We start from the raw sequence: 14,379 nt of genomic DNA, 5'->3' as shown, positions 1-14,379 counted from the left end.
CATGTCCTACAGAAGCATATTTGTGGTTGTTCAGTCCACTTTTGCCATACTGGTGGCACTGGCTGTGTGTGGGGAGCCCTGGCACAAGAGTGTGGATCCTGCCAGTAGAGGGGGTGCGGAGAAGAGCCCCCTTGGCTCTTCTGGGGTCTGAATTGCAGGCCTGAGGTGTCTTGAGATCCAAGGAGGCCAGCAATAGTTGAGACCAGTGTTAATAGTCTTGTTCTTAAAGGGGGAACAGGGGAATGGAGAGGAGCGAAGGTAACAGTCATCAGGGTCCAAATGATACTGTCTTTCCCTGAGTACTTGGATTTGTCCAACATATTGATAGTCATCAATCTGGGGGCTCAGAGAGGTGTTGGAGGCCTCTTAAGTTGATGCCTTGGGACTGTGCTTGTACCCTTGTCTTAGCTTTGTGCTCCTATTGTCCACTAATCACGAGCCCTTCTCCCTCATGGGGACAGAGTGGCGGCAGGGCAGGATGGCCCGCATCATACTACAGGATGAAGATGTCACCACAAAAATTGACAATGACTGGAAGAGGCTGAACACTCTGGCCCACTACCAGGTAAGGCCGTCCATGATGGAGAACACTGAGCAGTCACTAGCTGCTTTGAGCTGGAGCATCTTTTCTCCCTCCCTCATCTTGGTCAGGGCCTGGTCTCAGCTCTCCAGGGCCATGGCCAGGAGGTCTGCAGTCACTTTTCTGCCTGCACCTCATGTTTATGGTCTTTTTATATGGGATATTTCCAGGGTTCATAGAGGTTGTTTCCCACACTGACCTTACTCTGTCATTTTCATGCTGACCTCTCTGGTGTGTTCCTGTTCTGCCCCTTCCCTCAGCTGTCACAGAGATATGTCAGGCTCCTTTGCTGGAGATTATGTCCCTGGGGTGGTGGCTGTGTCACTGCATCCCTCTGGGGCCAGTTTCTCCCTGTGCTGGGGCTGTACCCCCTGTACCTCTCAGGTGTGGCAGCCTGCTCAGCCCATTTCTGCTCGCAGGTGACGGACGGCTCCTCGGTAGCTCTGGTGCCCAAGCAGAACTCAGCATACAACATCTCCAACTCCTCCACCTTCACCAAGTCCCTCAGCAGATATGGTGAGTACACATAGGCATCCTCCTCTGGGCTGGCAGGGGAGATAGCACTGGGCTGGGTATGTGGACCAAGGCACAGGGCAAGTGACTTTAACATTAACTCATGTGAACAAAGTCCTCCAAACTCCCAGCTCTCCTGCACGATGCTGTTTATTCTAGTGTAAGAGAGGGGGCAGGTGCCCACAGAGCCATCTTTCTTTGCAGTGTGTTGGACTCAGGGGAAAAAGGCAAATATTAGATGGCTGCTGTTAAGGGATCCTTTCCCTTTTATTCCCCTGAAATCTAATTAAAATAAGCACAGAGGCACTTAGCACTTAAAGGAGCAGAGTTGAAGATTCTGATGAATGTGCTGGCAGGTGTACTTCAGCCTTGGTTTGGATGGGAATAGTGTGATCAGCTCAGACTGGCACAGGAAGCATCTGTGATCCTGGTACTTGCATGCTGGGAGCAGGACAAGTTCTGCAGAATTCCTTTTGCGATTGCTCCTGTACATGAGGCAGGCTTGCATGTGGCCCAGCAGGCAGTGAGGATGGCCTCAGCAGAGCTCCCAGTTCATAGTGGCTGCAGAGGCTGAATCCCAAAGCTCCTGTGGAGACAAGGGGAATGATGGGGCTGGTGGCGAGTCAGGGTAGGAGCATCCCCCTGTGCTTGCAGAGAGCATGCTGAGGACAGCCAGCAGCCCCGACAGCCTGCGCTCGCGGACACCCATGATCACCCCCGACCTGGAGAGTGGCACAAAGCTCTGGCATCTGGTGAAAAACCACGACCACATGGACCAGCGGGAGGGTGACCGGGGCAGCAAGATGGTCTCGGAGATCTACCTGACCCGTCTGTTAGCCACCAAGGTATGGCCCAGACACCAACAGCTGATGCCTGGTTTTTGAAATCTGAGTGGGAAAGGGTGGTGATTTGTGTCGTCCAAAAGTGGTAAGCGCTGCTTTTTTGTTAGACTCCTGCTCTAGCACAGAAAGAGGCCCTTATTTGGTCTCTTCTGAGTTGGAGGTGAAGGGTTTGTGTGTTGAAACCATCAGTGAATATCCCCTGAATGGATTTTCCTGTTTGCTTTTTGCACCTTTTGGTGTTTTTACTGTTCCATGTATCCTTGAGCATCTGCTGGTCTGCACAGCAGAGATGTCGTGCAATAGGTACCTCTTTGGTGTTTGGGATAAAACTGCAGAACTGGTGATGTGGGAAGGGTGATTACCCCAGGCATTTGGCATTGCAGCATGTTCCACTTCCCTCAGCACACACAATGCATTTTTGTTTTGTATAGTGTTTTTCTTGGTATACTTTTAGCACGCCAGATCATACAGTGAAGGAGAGATGTCATCACTGCAGTGTCTGTTTCCCAGTATAAACCACTGAGAACTACTAGGGTTATACAGACTGTACTGTGCTGCTCTTTCAGGTGTAGGAATAGAAGTGAAATTGGTTTAGAGGCTGACCATACGTTAAAAACTCACCTCTCTGCTGGCAGTTGCTGAGCAGCCCTTTTCTCTTTCTCTTCCCCAGGGCACTCTGCAGAAATTTGTGGATGACCTGTTTGAGACCATCTTCAGCACAGCTCACCGTGGGAGTGCACTGCCCCTCGCCATCAAATACATGTTTGATTTCCTGGATGAACAAGCTGATAAGCATCAGATCAATGATTATGATGTCAGGCACACCTGGAAGAGTAACTGGTAATGGAGAAGGATGGTGGGCTGAGGGAGTGGGCTAACAACATTGCGGCTTCCAAGCCCTCTCACAGGGAGCAGAAATATGTACCTGGAAATGGTCCAGGATAAGAGAGGCCCAAATCTCTGTATTTTGGGTGTGGGTTAATCGCTTGCATGCCATTCTTCACAGAAATAATCTCAGGAATGCAGTGCTCCCTCAGACCTTCCCCAGATCCAAAGCATCAGGCTCCCCCGTGAGGACTGCAGTCACTGAGGGCCACAGCAGCTCTGTGCCCATCTCACCTTGGCCTCTCTATCCTCCAGGCTCCTCCAGGGATGCCAGCCCCAATTCCCATCTCTGCTGTCCTGAAGGTGTTTCCACACTCCTTGCTGTTACTCAGCCATGCCTAACAAAGTCAGCACAGATCTGTGTGCACATCCTCCCTGCCCTTGCCCACAGAGCCAGCCATTGCTCTGCTAATCCCTGGTTGAACAATGGGATGGGGCAGCTCATGAGACCTCCTGGGTGTGGTGCTTTGGCAGATGTTGGCTCCTTAGCCCCCTTTGGCATTTTTCATTTCTGCTGCCTCACTGATTTCATCTCTTGGATTTTGCCGTGACTGGATATGGGTACGTGTGTTCCCCGTGTCTGGCATTTGTTAAATGGCAGCCAAATCGCTTTTGTGTAGTTCAGTAACTGTTTGCAATTAGCAGGGCAGGAAAAGAAACATTTTTAAATGGAGATGTGAGAGTGCGGAAGTGCTTGGAACTGATTTATAACTCAGCTCCCTATATTGAAGAAGGAGTGAAAGGCAATGGAGGAAAAAAGCCTCACTCTTCAGGGGCTGGGCATGCAGGCTCTTGCATACTAATGCCTGTGCTTATCTCTGAGCGCTAATTCGAAGTGTGGAGCTAATTTCTCCAGGCCATTCCCTTTACAAATGAAATATGTACATGCACCCAGTACCCTCATTAGGAAAGTCCTGGGGAACAAAGTGTGTTTTGTTTAAGATAAAAGTATTCACTGAGTGTAGGTGCTGAGGGATGACAGAGCGAGGAGGATTTCATATCGGGGAGGCTCTGTGGTGCTCCTGGGAGAGGAGAGGGGCAGCAGGATTGCGAAGTGGAGCCATGGAGGGTGGCATTGTGTGTCAGTATGCAACAAACAACCAGTCAATGGCTTGCCAAGAGACCTGCTGTCTATACCTGAGAGCTTTATTTCCAGCATCAGAGGCCACCTAAATTTTCCTCTGGTGTTATATGCACTAATGAGTCCTTTTAGGAGTCTAGCTAACTGCCTCCTCTGACATGGGAGATGTGTGAAATGCCACACAGCGCCTTCAAAGGGATTATTAATGTAAGAGAAAGAGATCATGTCTGGTTTGCCCCATGGGCTCAGCAAGGTCTCTTCAGTGTGAGTGGATCCTTGGAGAAAACACAGATCTGCACTGCCCTGGTTTGCCTTTAGAGATGTTGGCAGTGCTGAGGAATTTCTTCATGGAAAACTGTGGCCCTGTGGGAGTGGGCAGAGGGGAATGGCCATTTACCCAGGGTGCTTGCATCCCTGGAATGCTGGGAAAAGCAGCCTACCCAATTCTGGGTCATGAGAAGCTCCTCCACGAATGGAGGTGCATGTATGTGCCAGCTGTCCTGCAGGGTGTGGTTTAGGTGCTGACTCCTATTTCCTTCATCCCTCAGTCTACCTCTACGTTTTTGGGTGAATGTGATTAAGAACCCCCAGTTTGTGTTCGACATTCACAAGAACAGTATTACTGATGCCTGCCTATCTGTGGTGGCTCAGACATTCATGGACTCCTGCTCAACTTCTGAGCACAAGCTAGGAAAGGATTCTCCCTCCAACAAACTACTGTACGCTAAGGACATCCCCAACTACAAGAGCTGGGTAGAAAGGTGAGTAGACTTGGCAATAGCTTCTTGCTTTGCTGGGGGGACTTGCAGTGGATGCTCGTGGATATAAGGATGTGGCTTGTTGGGAGGGCTCCTCTTGGTAGCTGACTGAAGCAAGACTCTACTAATGCTTGTGGAAGGTGATCCTCTTGTTTGGAGGATGGTGTTTTCTCATTATTGTCTCCTGGAATGAGTTTGCAGTGACTGTTCTGAGGAGCCATTTATGAATTGTTTAAGGGGTATTAAAAGCAACCTCCACTATTAGGTTGTCTGATGTTTTCTGTTGTAAAAATTTGGTCTGTACTTGGGAATTACTAACACCTCGCTTGATTGCTTTTCAAGAGCAGTGAGAACTCAGCCTTGGACTAGAGAAGTGCCTTTTTGTACCACAACAATACACGCAGGTTTTGTTGAAATGCTTGAAAATTATTATTTCCCAGTGCTCAGGCTGCTGTCTTTGTGCTGAGGAGCAGGGAGGGGAGCAGGTCCCCTGACATCTTCCAACACCCTCCACCTCCCCTGTGAAATAAATCCTCCTTTTTAACCCCTCCGAAGTTCCAAGCTAGCTCAGGCCTTCTAAGGCTTTGGAGGAATATTTCACAGACAGGGAAAAGGACCTAAAAGAGGCTCTAACCTTCAGCTGTAGTAAGATGTTTATTCTAGGTGGTCTCCAGAGGGAAAGAGGGTGTGCACAGAGGAACAGGGTCTTTTCTCAACTCTTGCTAGGGAGGGGCAGTTTGGGACACAGCCAATAGGGTCAGAAAGGAAAGGAAGGGTCAAACTACATGGTACAAGCTCTAGGGATCCCTGAGGGGGGAGAAACTATTCCCACAGGGGAATGTAACACCCCTGTTAGCTGAGGAGAGATGTCCCTCTGTCCTGCTGAATTAATGTAGTGTTAAAGGTTCAGGGTTTGAAAGAGACTGATAGCAAAGTGATGCACTCAGGCATAATGCTGTGTTTAGCTTTATCCTTTTGGGAGAGAAACCTAGGAGATGTCCTCCAAAGCCCTCCAAATAGAGCTACGGTTCAAATGTTGCCATCTTGTGAAGTGGAACTTCATAAAACTTAAAAAATGGCAGATTTCAGGTTGCTGATGCAACTTTTCTTTCGTGATGATGTGCTGTGCTAAAGATGAAGCTTTTTCTTAACTGACGGCCCTTTTTCACCATCTTGACCAAATACAGAATTAATTAAATGAAGGATATCCAGACAACAGTAAATGTCATATTCTCTAGTTTGTAAGGGTGGAACTAGATAGCCTAAATCATCCTTGGATACTGCTTGTACACAGATATTTTTGTCGCACCATTGGCATACCTGCTGTTTTGCAGGCAAGTACAAAGACAAGTGTCTTCCCTCGAGGAAGGTAGGGCTTGGATCAGAAGGAAGGGTGCCCCTGAAATATGATGCCTGAGATAAGAGATGAGCTGCGTTGTAATAGGAGGAAGTTCTTTGCATGGGGCTGATGGGACTTTGGAGTGGGGTCCCATAGGGACATCATGAGCTTCATAAGGTGAATTTCTCTGACCTTGCCATCTCTGTGACAAAAATATTCAGCTCTGTGTATGTGCCTGGAAGAAAAAAATGTATAAAACCATTCCAGAATTAAACATTGGTCTAGACATTTTGTGTCCCTGAGGAGGAGGTGGGAGATCTCAGTGGTGACAGATGTTCTTGCCATTGTTTACCTGCAGTATGGTCCTAGAGGTGGATGAATGGGGGCAGAAGTGTCCTGTGCAGGGGGTGACTATGTCTGCTACTGTTACTCTACTGCAGTGATTTATGGCATAATCAGCATTTCTGGCTTTTGGCACAATTACAGTCACAAAGCTTTGCAGAGGAGGGATGGGAGTGGTGCGGGGGTGGCTGAGTGGGACTGCCAGTCCCAACAGCAGGTCTGTCTGCTGCTGTGGCTCAGGCACCAGCTGAAAAAAGGGCATCCTGCCAGTCTGAGGCAGGAATAGCACAGGGAAGGGCTTAGGAAGTGAGAAAACTGGGGAAACCCAAGGGAACTACTGCTGGGGTCGCAGGTGTCTGAAAATGGATGGTGTGACTGGAATCTTGGTCCATGTGAGCCATGCACACTTGTATTGAAAAATGATGGTTTCTTCCCATCCTATGTGTCATGATAACACCTGGAACTTGAAACCGATGCTTTAGGAAATGTCACTCTGGGGTGATCTCTCTAGGGGTGTAGGAGATGCCTGGTTTAGTCAGAGGTCCTCACCTCAGACCACTGCTCTCCTGGCAGCATCCAGAAATTCTCTTGCATTTTTTTCTGGGTATGAATGAGCCTCTTTGTAAAAACTGCCCAAGTAGTTTATCACCAGCTGAGTTCAGTGCAGTGGGGTGGAGTGGATCCTCATATTCATCTTCTCAAGTGGTCTTGCTGCCATCTGCTCCTATCCAAGTGCTTCAGCAGTGTTCCATCTCAGCGTTCAGCTGATGACACTAATGATGCTAATCACTGTACCAGAAACTTCACCAAGTGAGGAGTCATGAGGAGCAGAGCAAACCTGAGAGAGGCTGGCACTCTATATTTCCAGGTGGAAATACTGGTAATACTGCTCTCTGGGAGCAGTCAGAGCTCATTTGCTTTGGGTGGGGTTTCTTTTAAAATGAGGCCTGTAGACACAACCCTGGTTTTCAAAAAGTCCTCAGCAGCCAGTCCAGTGGTGCGTCTGCTTGATGTAACTCTCCCGCTGCAATGGGATGCTGCAGCTTTGTCCTCTCAGGGTTGTGATGAACATCCTGTCGGATATTCTGTTTTTCCACTACCACAGCATGTGTATCGCTGCAGGGGCAGGATGTCACCTTGTCATGTGTTCATACCCCAAGTATTTAATTGAATGCAAAGGGGCATTATTGTTGGTTTTAGGGACATGGTGACCTTAGGACATGGTGGCAAAACCTTGTGTGTTGCTGCAAGTGTGAAGAGTCCTGTGGTTTGGTGGCAAAACATGCCAATGGATGGAAGGATGAAAAATGTGTAGTTTAGGAGAGGGTGGAAAATCCCTTAGAGCAACATTACTTGTCTTCCCAGCATGGTGAGCAGAACTGGACTGAGCTGGGCACTGTTCCATCAGGACCACATTCCTAATGATGCTGACTGCTCCATGGAGTGCTCAGAGACCTCTTAGTGAGCAGTGTTATAATGGGTGATTATATGTCACTGCTTGGAGGAAAGATGCTCTTCACTTGCCTTTCCAGTGGCTGTTCTCTGTGAGCATCATGGTGAGGATCCATCCATCCCTTCCTGCCTGCCCCTATTTCTGACCCACTCTTCTGTTCCTCCCTGGCAGATATTATGCAGATATAGCTAAAATGCCAGCGATCAGTGACCAGGACATGAGCGCGTACCTGGCGGAGCAGTCGCGGTTACACCTCAGCCAGTTCAACAGCATGAGTGCCCTGCATGAGATCTACTCCTACATCACCAAGTACAAGGATGAGGTAAGATGTGGTGAGGCAAAGTAAGGCCACTTGAGTCCTTTTTCCTTGTTTCTGCAGTCCCCTGCTTTTTCCTACAGAAAAACACACTGTGAAATGTGGAATAGTAACATATTCCATGTCTGTGCTTGGGTTGGTGGAGAAGAAAAGGTTTGGGAGTCGTGAAACCAGGAGCTGGAGTGGGCAGTACTCATTCCTCATATTTTCTGCAGTGAGTAATATGGGAAACACCTATTTTTCTACACATTTGCCACATGAGCTCTGTGAGGCTCCAGAGGTCCCAGCATTATCTCAGCATGCTTCCCCTATCCACTGCCACCCAGTCCTGCACCATGGTGGTACCAATGCTGTGGAATTGTAGAGGTGGTGTTTGGCTCCTCTTCCCCGGGATGTTAGAGGATGTGGTGGCCTCTCCAGTGCTTGTTTTGTGAATGTCAGTAAGGATGGTTAAGAACTCCTCTGTTGTAATTTATACAAATTAATTTCTCAAAATGCTGCTCAAATCCACAGCCTACATCTTATTAAAGCAATAAAATATGTAACTACAGTAAAATACAGGTTTATAAACATAGCGTGATAGTACAGGTTTTATTGTCCCAATAAAGTTGCTTGATGACTATATTTGATTGGTGGCTAATTTAGGTGACAGAGTGCCAGAACATCTTCCCACTCAGAACCAGGAGAAGAAATGGGGTCCCTGTTATACCATGCAGCAATCCCAAAAGGCTTCTCCCAATGCCTCTTTCAGGTGTGAATTTAAGGGGTCCATGGGCAGGTTGTAGCAGAACTGGCTTTAAGGTCAGCACTGGGATCATGGTGGCCAATATCCTATGGAACTCAGTGCTTTACAGGAGGGAGGAGGAGATCCTGGCTCTCCTGGTTCTTGGGAAGATGCTGTGTAGTGATCATCTTGGTGCACTTGGTGGCCATGTACTGATGACCATGCTGATGGGACCTCTATGACAGCCCTTAGACGATTTTGGATGGCACCTCCCAGAGGCCCCTGTTGCTCTGGGTAATGGGTTGGCCATTGGGGTTTTACAGTTTGTATACTGTTCTGTGGCTATTGTGAGAGTTAAAGTAGAGCAGACTGGAAGATCTAGATTTGCTGTGTCCAGCTATCATCCCTGAGCCATCATCCAGTGCTTGCTTCCTCCAGGCTAAAAGTCCCACAGTCTTTAAATAAATCCTCCAAGCCCTGGGTGAGATCATGGCAAGAGATGAACCCATGGCATTAATGAGATGCTCTTTAAGGGCACAGGTCCTCTTCTTGCCTGCTAACAGCAGCCTGACATATGCTGAGTGTCTTGCTGTTGCCCGCTCTCTGAGCATCACAAGTGTGTTCACAGCTCTCAGGAACTTCTTTTATTATTTGTAATGGGATTAATAAATCGCAGCTGTTCCCTTTGTTTGTTTTCATTCATTAAGCACAATTATATGCAGCCCGATTGCACCCTCTTTTGCAAAATGGGAGAGAATAATTTTTCCTGTTGTTCAGTGCAATAATATGCTGTCATTGGCTGTGAATGAAAATCATAATTAGTTTTCATTTGGGTACTTGCATCTTGGTAATCAGTGGTCCTGGCTCCTTACAGCAGGTGACAAACCTGGGTCTCTACACTCAGCACAGGTTTCCTTTGACTGCATTGTTTCCATAAGGTTGAGATAAGAGAGGAGTAAATAAATGCATGGGCAGTTTGGGAATCATCTGATGCCTCAGCATTCCAGGATATACAGCTGTCTGGTTGGGAGAGGCAGAGGAGGCAGGTAGAGGGAATAGGCTTCCCTTCACTTCTCAGACCAATCTCATTTGGTTTCAGCTCAGACACCTTTCAGGCATGTGGGGTTTTGATTTTTGTGTGAGTGTCACTACAGGTATTTTACTCTGTGTGTAGCATGAGGGCTGAGAGCATCTGTGGAGATGGATGGGGGGAGTGTCGCCAGTAGCAGGTTTGTGACAGAATCTGAGTTCTTGCCATTCCAGCTGCTGCCCTGGGTTGTTGCTGCCAGGGGAGGTAAATCAGATGTGTCCAGCTCTTGCTGGTGATTTTTCCCCTCCTTGGGAGCTTACACCAGTGCCCAGGTGTAGGTTTCCCTTTTGGGAGGAGACTCCCCATCAGGCATCTCTTACTGCCCCAGGAGACAGGGGCCAGCCTGGTCCTGCCCCAAAAAAGCCTGGGAGAGACTTGGTGGCCAGAGTCTGGTTGTGACAGTGTGGTGAATGTTCCTCAGCACACTTTGCCTGTCTCTTCACAACTCGCCAGCGCTGCAGCAGCTCTTAATCAAAGGGAACTGATTCCCCATTAAGAAGTTACCTGTAGGGCTCCTGATGGACTTTGCTTGTCTCCTAGTAAGTCTACTAATTATGCAACAGTTTGTTTCCAATTATGCAGCCAATGAAATGGTTAATCAAGTCCCCTTTGACAGATGCCTTGCTATATAATTGCAAAAAAATTTGCTCTCTCAACTAGCTCACCTGAGGAGATGAGATTTCTGTAAAGTTTGTTTTTTTAAATCAGCTTTTCTGCTCTGTTGGCATAATGTTAGTGAGATGAGACTCCTGTCTGCTGGGAGGGCAGTTGCCCCTTTGTTCTACACTTTCTTACTCCCTTTTCTCCACTCTGAGTCTCGTTCTTTACTTTCCTGCAGCTGCCAGTCCTTTCCCATCCCTGAGGGTGTGGTCACATCTAGCCCAGGGCAGGGGCCTGTTCCTCCAGCCTGCAGTCTGTCATCCTTTATCAGCAGCTTGTTTAGAGAAAGGATTTCAAGGGAGGAAAGTAATTCTCAGGTGTCCGTGGGTGCACCCCTTGAACAGGGCTGGGAGCTCCCAGGCTTTGCTGGTGCATCTATCTGATGTGCCCTTCCAACACCCCACTGCCCCCAGTTGTGATAAAATGAGACAGGTTTTAACACTGGTGGCAGCTAAAGCCTTGTGGATTTGGTGTTTCTGTGCATGTGGAAGCAGTTCATGGTTTGCTAGTGGTCTCTGAAACACAACCCCTGCTTCCCTAAGGCGTTCCAGGATTGTTGGAGTCACAGACGTGGTGGGAAGGTGTCATTGGCTTCGATTTGGGGTTCACCCTCTGTTTGACTGTGTTTTCTTCATTTCCCCATGTGTGAGTTGGCTCCTCGTTAGTGTCAGGCTGTTACTACAGACTACTGTCCCTGCTGTTACTACAGACCCTTTGGAGGTCCCAGTGGGCTCAGTTTGTGGATGGCACCACTCACAGTGGTGTCTTTCACCTTGCCATTCCTTTGGCCCTGTTGGGGCACAAGAATACTTCCGTGGGGGCCACATCCCCGTGTCCTGATGCTGTCAAAGAGCCGGCGGGCCACAGGGAGCTGCTTTGCGCAGGAGGGCACCTCCTCATCCTCTCTCCTCCCCTCTCTCCCCAGATTTTAGCTGCATTGGAGAAGGATGAGCAGGCCCGGAGGCAGCGACTGCGAAGTAAGCTGGAGCAGGCGATCGACACAATGGCCTTAAGCAGCTGAGAAGGCAGCGGCGGCGCCAGAGTCAGCAGCGGGGGCGGCAGGACGGATGGACAGAGGGACAGAGGGAGGGAGGGAGGAAGGACCAGCCAGCGGCAGCTGCGGGCACAAGACTTTGGGGCTGGGACTGGCTGGGCCTGCGGGAGCTGCCGCGCCTCCGCACGCTTCCCACGGACAAACATGGAAACCTCGCGCTTTAGCGGAAAAAACCACAAATCCCGACGACAGCAGCAGCGTCGCTAGAATTCCCTGACCCACAGACAACCCCCCCCAGTCCAACCAGGATGCAGCAGGGACCTTGCAGAGAGGCAATGCCGAGCTGAGAAGGGGGTTGCCTGCCCCATGGACCCGCTGGGCATCCATTGCCTGCACAGAGCCCCTGAGCCCGCAAAGAAGGAGGGTCGGGACCGTGGGGCTTTCTAGGAAGGCGTTTGGATGTTGTTGTTACTTTGGTGAAGGGAGGGTGGGTGGGCTCCTATTTTTACTGTACTTGACTTGCTCTCCCTTCCTCCCAGCTGTCCACCCCCTCTCCTCCTCCTCCTCTCTCTTTTTCTGTCTCTTCCCCCTTCTCTCTCTCTCTGGCCTTCTGCCACTAGTGTTAACTGCTATATTTGCACAATTTACACAAGACAAACAAAATTTTTAATTTAAAGGAAAAAAATTATAACAAAAAATGGGAAGGGAAAAAATATTCTGAATTTTTTGCAACAAACTAACAAAAACGATTTTAAGAGATAAGCTAAAGGACTGATGCTGGGGAGATTTGGGGTTGGGGCTTTAGGGGTGGGCAGGAAAGGGAGAAATTCCTGAGCTTTGATATTTCTAAAATATGTCCTGTGCCATGTTTTATTTGAATGTTGTTTAGTGCAAAAAAAAATTGAAGAAAAAAAAAGTTGGGAGTTTTGTTAGCTGGATAGATGCTGTTATTTTAATGCTGCTGAGTGGTTCTGGAGGTCAAAATCAGAGAGGAAGGGAGACCCCAAGGCTGTTTTTTTTTTCCTGGGTGATTGTGGAGGGACGGTTGATGTTTTCTTGAGCTTCCCCTTGTTTTCCTGGTTTGGTGGCCATGGGATGGTCTGGGCAGTGCTGCCTGCTCCTGCCTGTCCTGGGATGATGTGGGGTGGAGAATGGTTGTGGGGCCTGGGGGGCTGTCAGGAGGGTTGATGGTGAGCCAGCCTGGCTTTTTGTGGCAGATTCTCTGGCACTGGAGCCACCTTAACAAAGCCCCTTTAGGTTTTTTTCCCATCCTCTTTTTGTACTGATGCAGGGGAAGGGACCAGATCCCCAGTGAAAGGGAAGGCAGCCCCTCTGCACTCCTGACTGATATCCCCCCTGGCAAACCCCTCTGCATTCCCAGCCCTCGGAGGGACTGAGATTCTGGCTGCCGTGGGGCTGTCACCTGCTCTTCCACCTGGGGACCCCAAATGTGTGTAGGACCTTCCATCCAAGACTGACCTTTCTTTCTCTGTCTTTTCCTTCTTTCTCTCCCTTTCTCTCCTTGCTGTCACCCCTTCTCCCCTCCGCTGCCTCTGCCCTGACGAGGCTTCACTGGAGACCTGAGGTCTCTCCCTCAGCTTCCCCCTTGGAAATGTCAGTTCCTTGCGAGTTTATGCTTTCCAGAGATGAAAAGGTGCTGAACGCTGCCCTGAATGGCAGTAGGTGACCAAAAACTTCAAAAAAAAAAGAGCAAAACCCTTTCCTTTTCTGTACTGAGAACTCCTGTCACTGCCCAGGCCACGGCACATGGGGCCACACTCTGCCAGGAGCGGATGCCTGTCGAAATCCAAGTGGAGAGAAGCCCAGCTGATTTCTGTCCATTCCCTTAAATTGCAAGTTAAGGGGGGGAGAGGGAGAAATAATGAAGTTTTTAATTAAAAAAAAAAATAAAAGTGTGTATATATATATATGTGGTTACAATCTAATTCTCGTGCCCCAGTGGGGTGCTGTATAGTTAACTGAAGGAGAATTGAACCAGTATAAAAATGAGATGGATTTATACAGCCAGTTAAAACAAAACAAACAACCACTGGAAAAAAAAATTAAAAATAAAAAAAAATTAAAAAAAAATTAAAAAAGGATACCAAATGGTCTGAAAGGAACTTCCAAGCCTTTCTCACCATGCAGAACAATAGTTTGAAGCCTGCACATCTCTCATTATGTTGTAATTTTGTTTGGTTTTGTTTTGTTTTAATAAAGGAAAGGAGAGAAGATGCTGATTAAAAAAGAAAAAAAGAAAAAAATGACAAAAGAATCCAACCACAACAGCAAAACTATGTTTGAAAAAGAATTTATAATTGTTTCCCAAACCTACAAACTTTAAGCTGTCGCTGGATTTCTGAGAGCTGTGGGCTGTTGCATGACTGTGCTAGATTTTAGTCTGAGTTGATCTTTTTAAGAAACAGAAGAAAAAAAAACCATAAAACAAAGAAACTGCGAGTATTGAATACTAGAGGTTTGTTTAGACCTGTTACCTATTTTTTTAATTTGAATTAATTTGCAACTTTCTTGTCCAGAAGAAAAAAAAACAAACAACAAAAAGAAAGACTTTAGAGGCTCACATCTCAAATGTGGTACTTGGAGAGCCTTAAAGGACAGCTGTGTGCCCTGTGCTGGGGCCATTGCTGGCTGCCAGCATCTCCCTGGGTTCTCTGGTGGGACAGAACCCTGCAGGGGTCCCTTTGTGGAATTCACTGCTGCTGTGGTGGGATGGAGGGATGCCTGCAGCTCCCTTTGGTGCAAAACTGGAGGATGGTGCCAATGCATCGGTGTTCACTGCGG

At 48.2% G+C, this 14,379-nt stretch overlaps 1 protein-coding gene across 3 annotated transcripts in view; it reads left to right on the top strand.

Moving 5' to 3' along the window:
* Window positions 1–13,888, top strand: part of PLXNA1 (plexin A1) — a 120,560-nt gene extending 106,672 nt beyond the window's left edge. For all 3 annotated transcript variants that reach the window (XM_063411957.1, XM_063411955.1, XM_063411956.1), the window contains exons 26-32: window positions 462–565; window positions 1,000–1,096; window positions 1,748–1,938; window positions 2,606–2,775; window positions 4,450–4,662; window positions 7,965–8,115; window positions 11,509–13,888. In XM_063411957.1, the coding sequence (XP_063268027.1) occupies window positions 462–565; window positions 1,000–1,096; window positions 1,748–1,938; window positions 2,606–2,775; window positions 4,450–4,662; window positions 7,965–8,115; window positions 11,509–11,604 (1,022 nt within the window). In that variant the 3' untranslated portion in view covers window positions 11,605–13,888. The remainder of the gene's footprint in view (window positions 1–461; window positions 566–999; window positions 1,097–1,747; window positions 1,939–2,605; window positions 2,776–4,449; window positions 4,663–7,964; window positions 8,116–11,508) is intronic.
* Window positions 13,889–14,379: the final 491 nt, after the last annotated feature.

Source organism: Prinia subflava, chromosome 14, assembly GCF_021018805.1.
Source record: "Prinia subflava isolate CZ2003 ecotype Zambia chromosome 14, Cam_Psub_1.2, whole genome shotgun sequence".
Classification (NCBI taxonomy): domain Eukaryota; kingdom Metazoa; phylum Chordata; class Aves; order Passeriformes; family Cisticolidae; genus Prinia; species Prinia subflava.
Note: the sequence above shows the minus strand (reverse complement) of the source record. Positions and strands in the feature narration are given on the sequence as shown.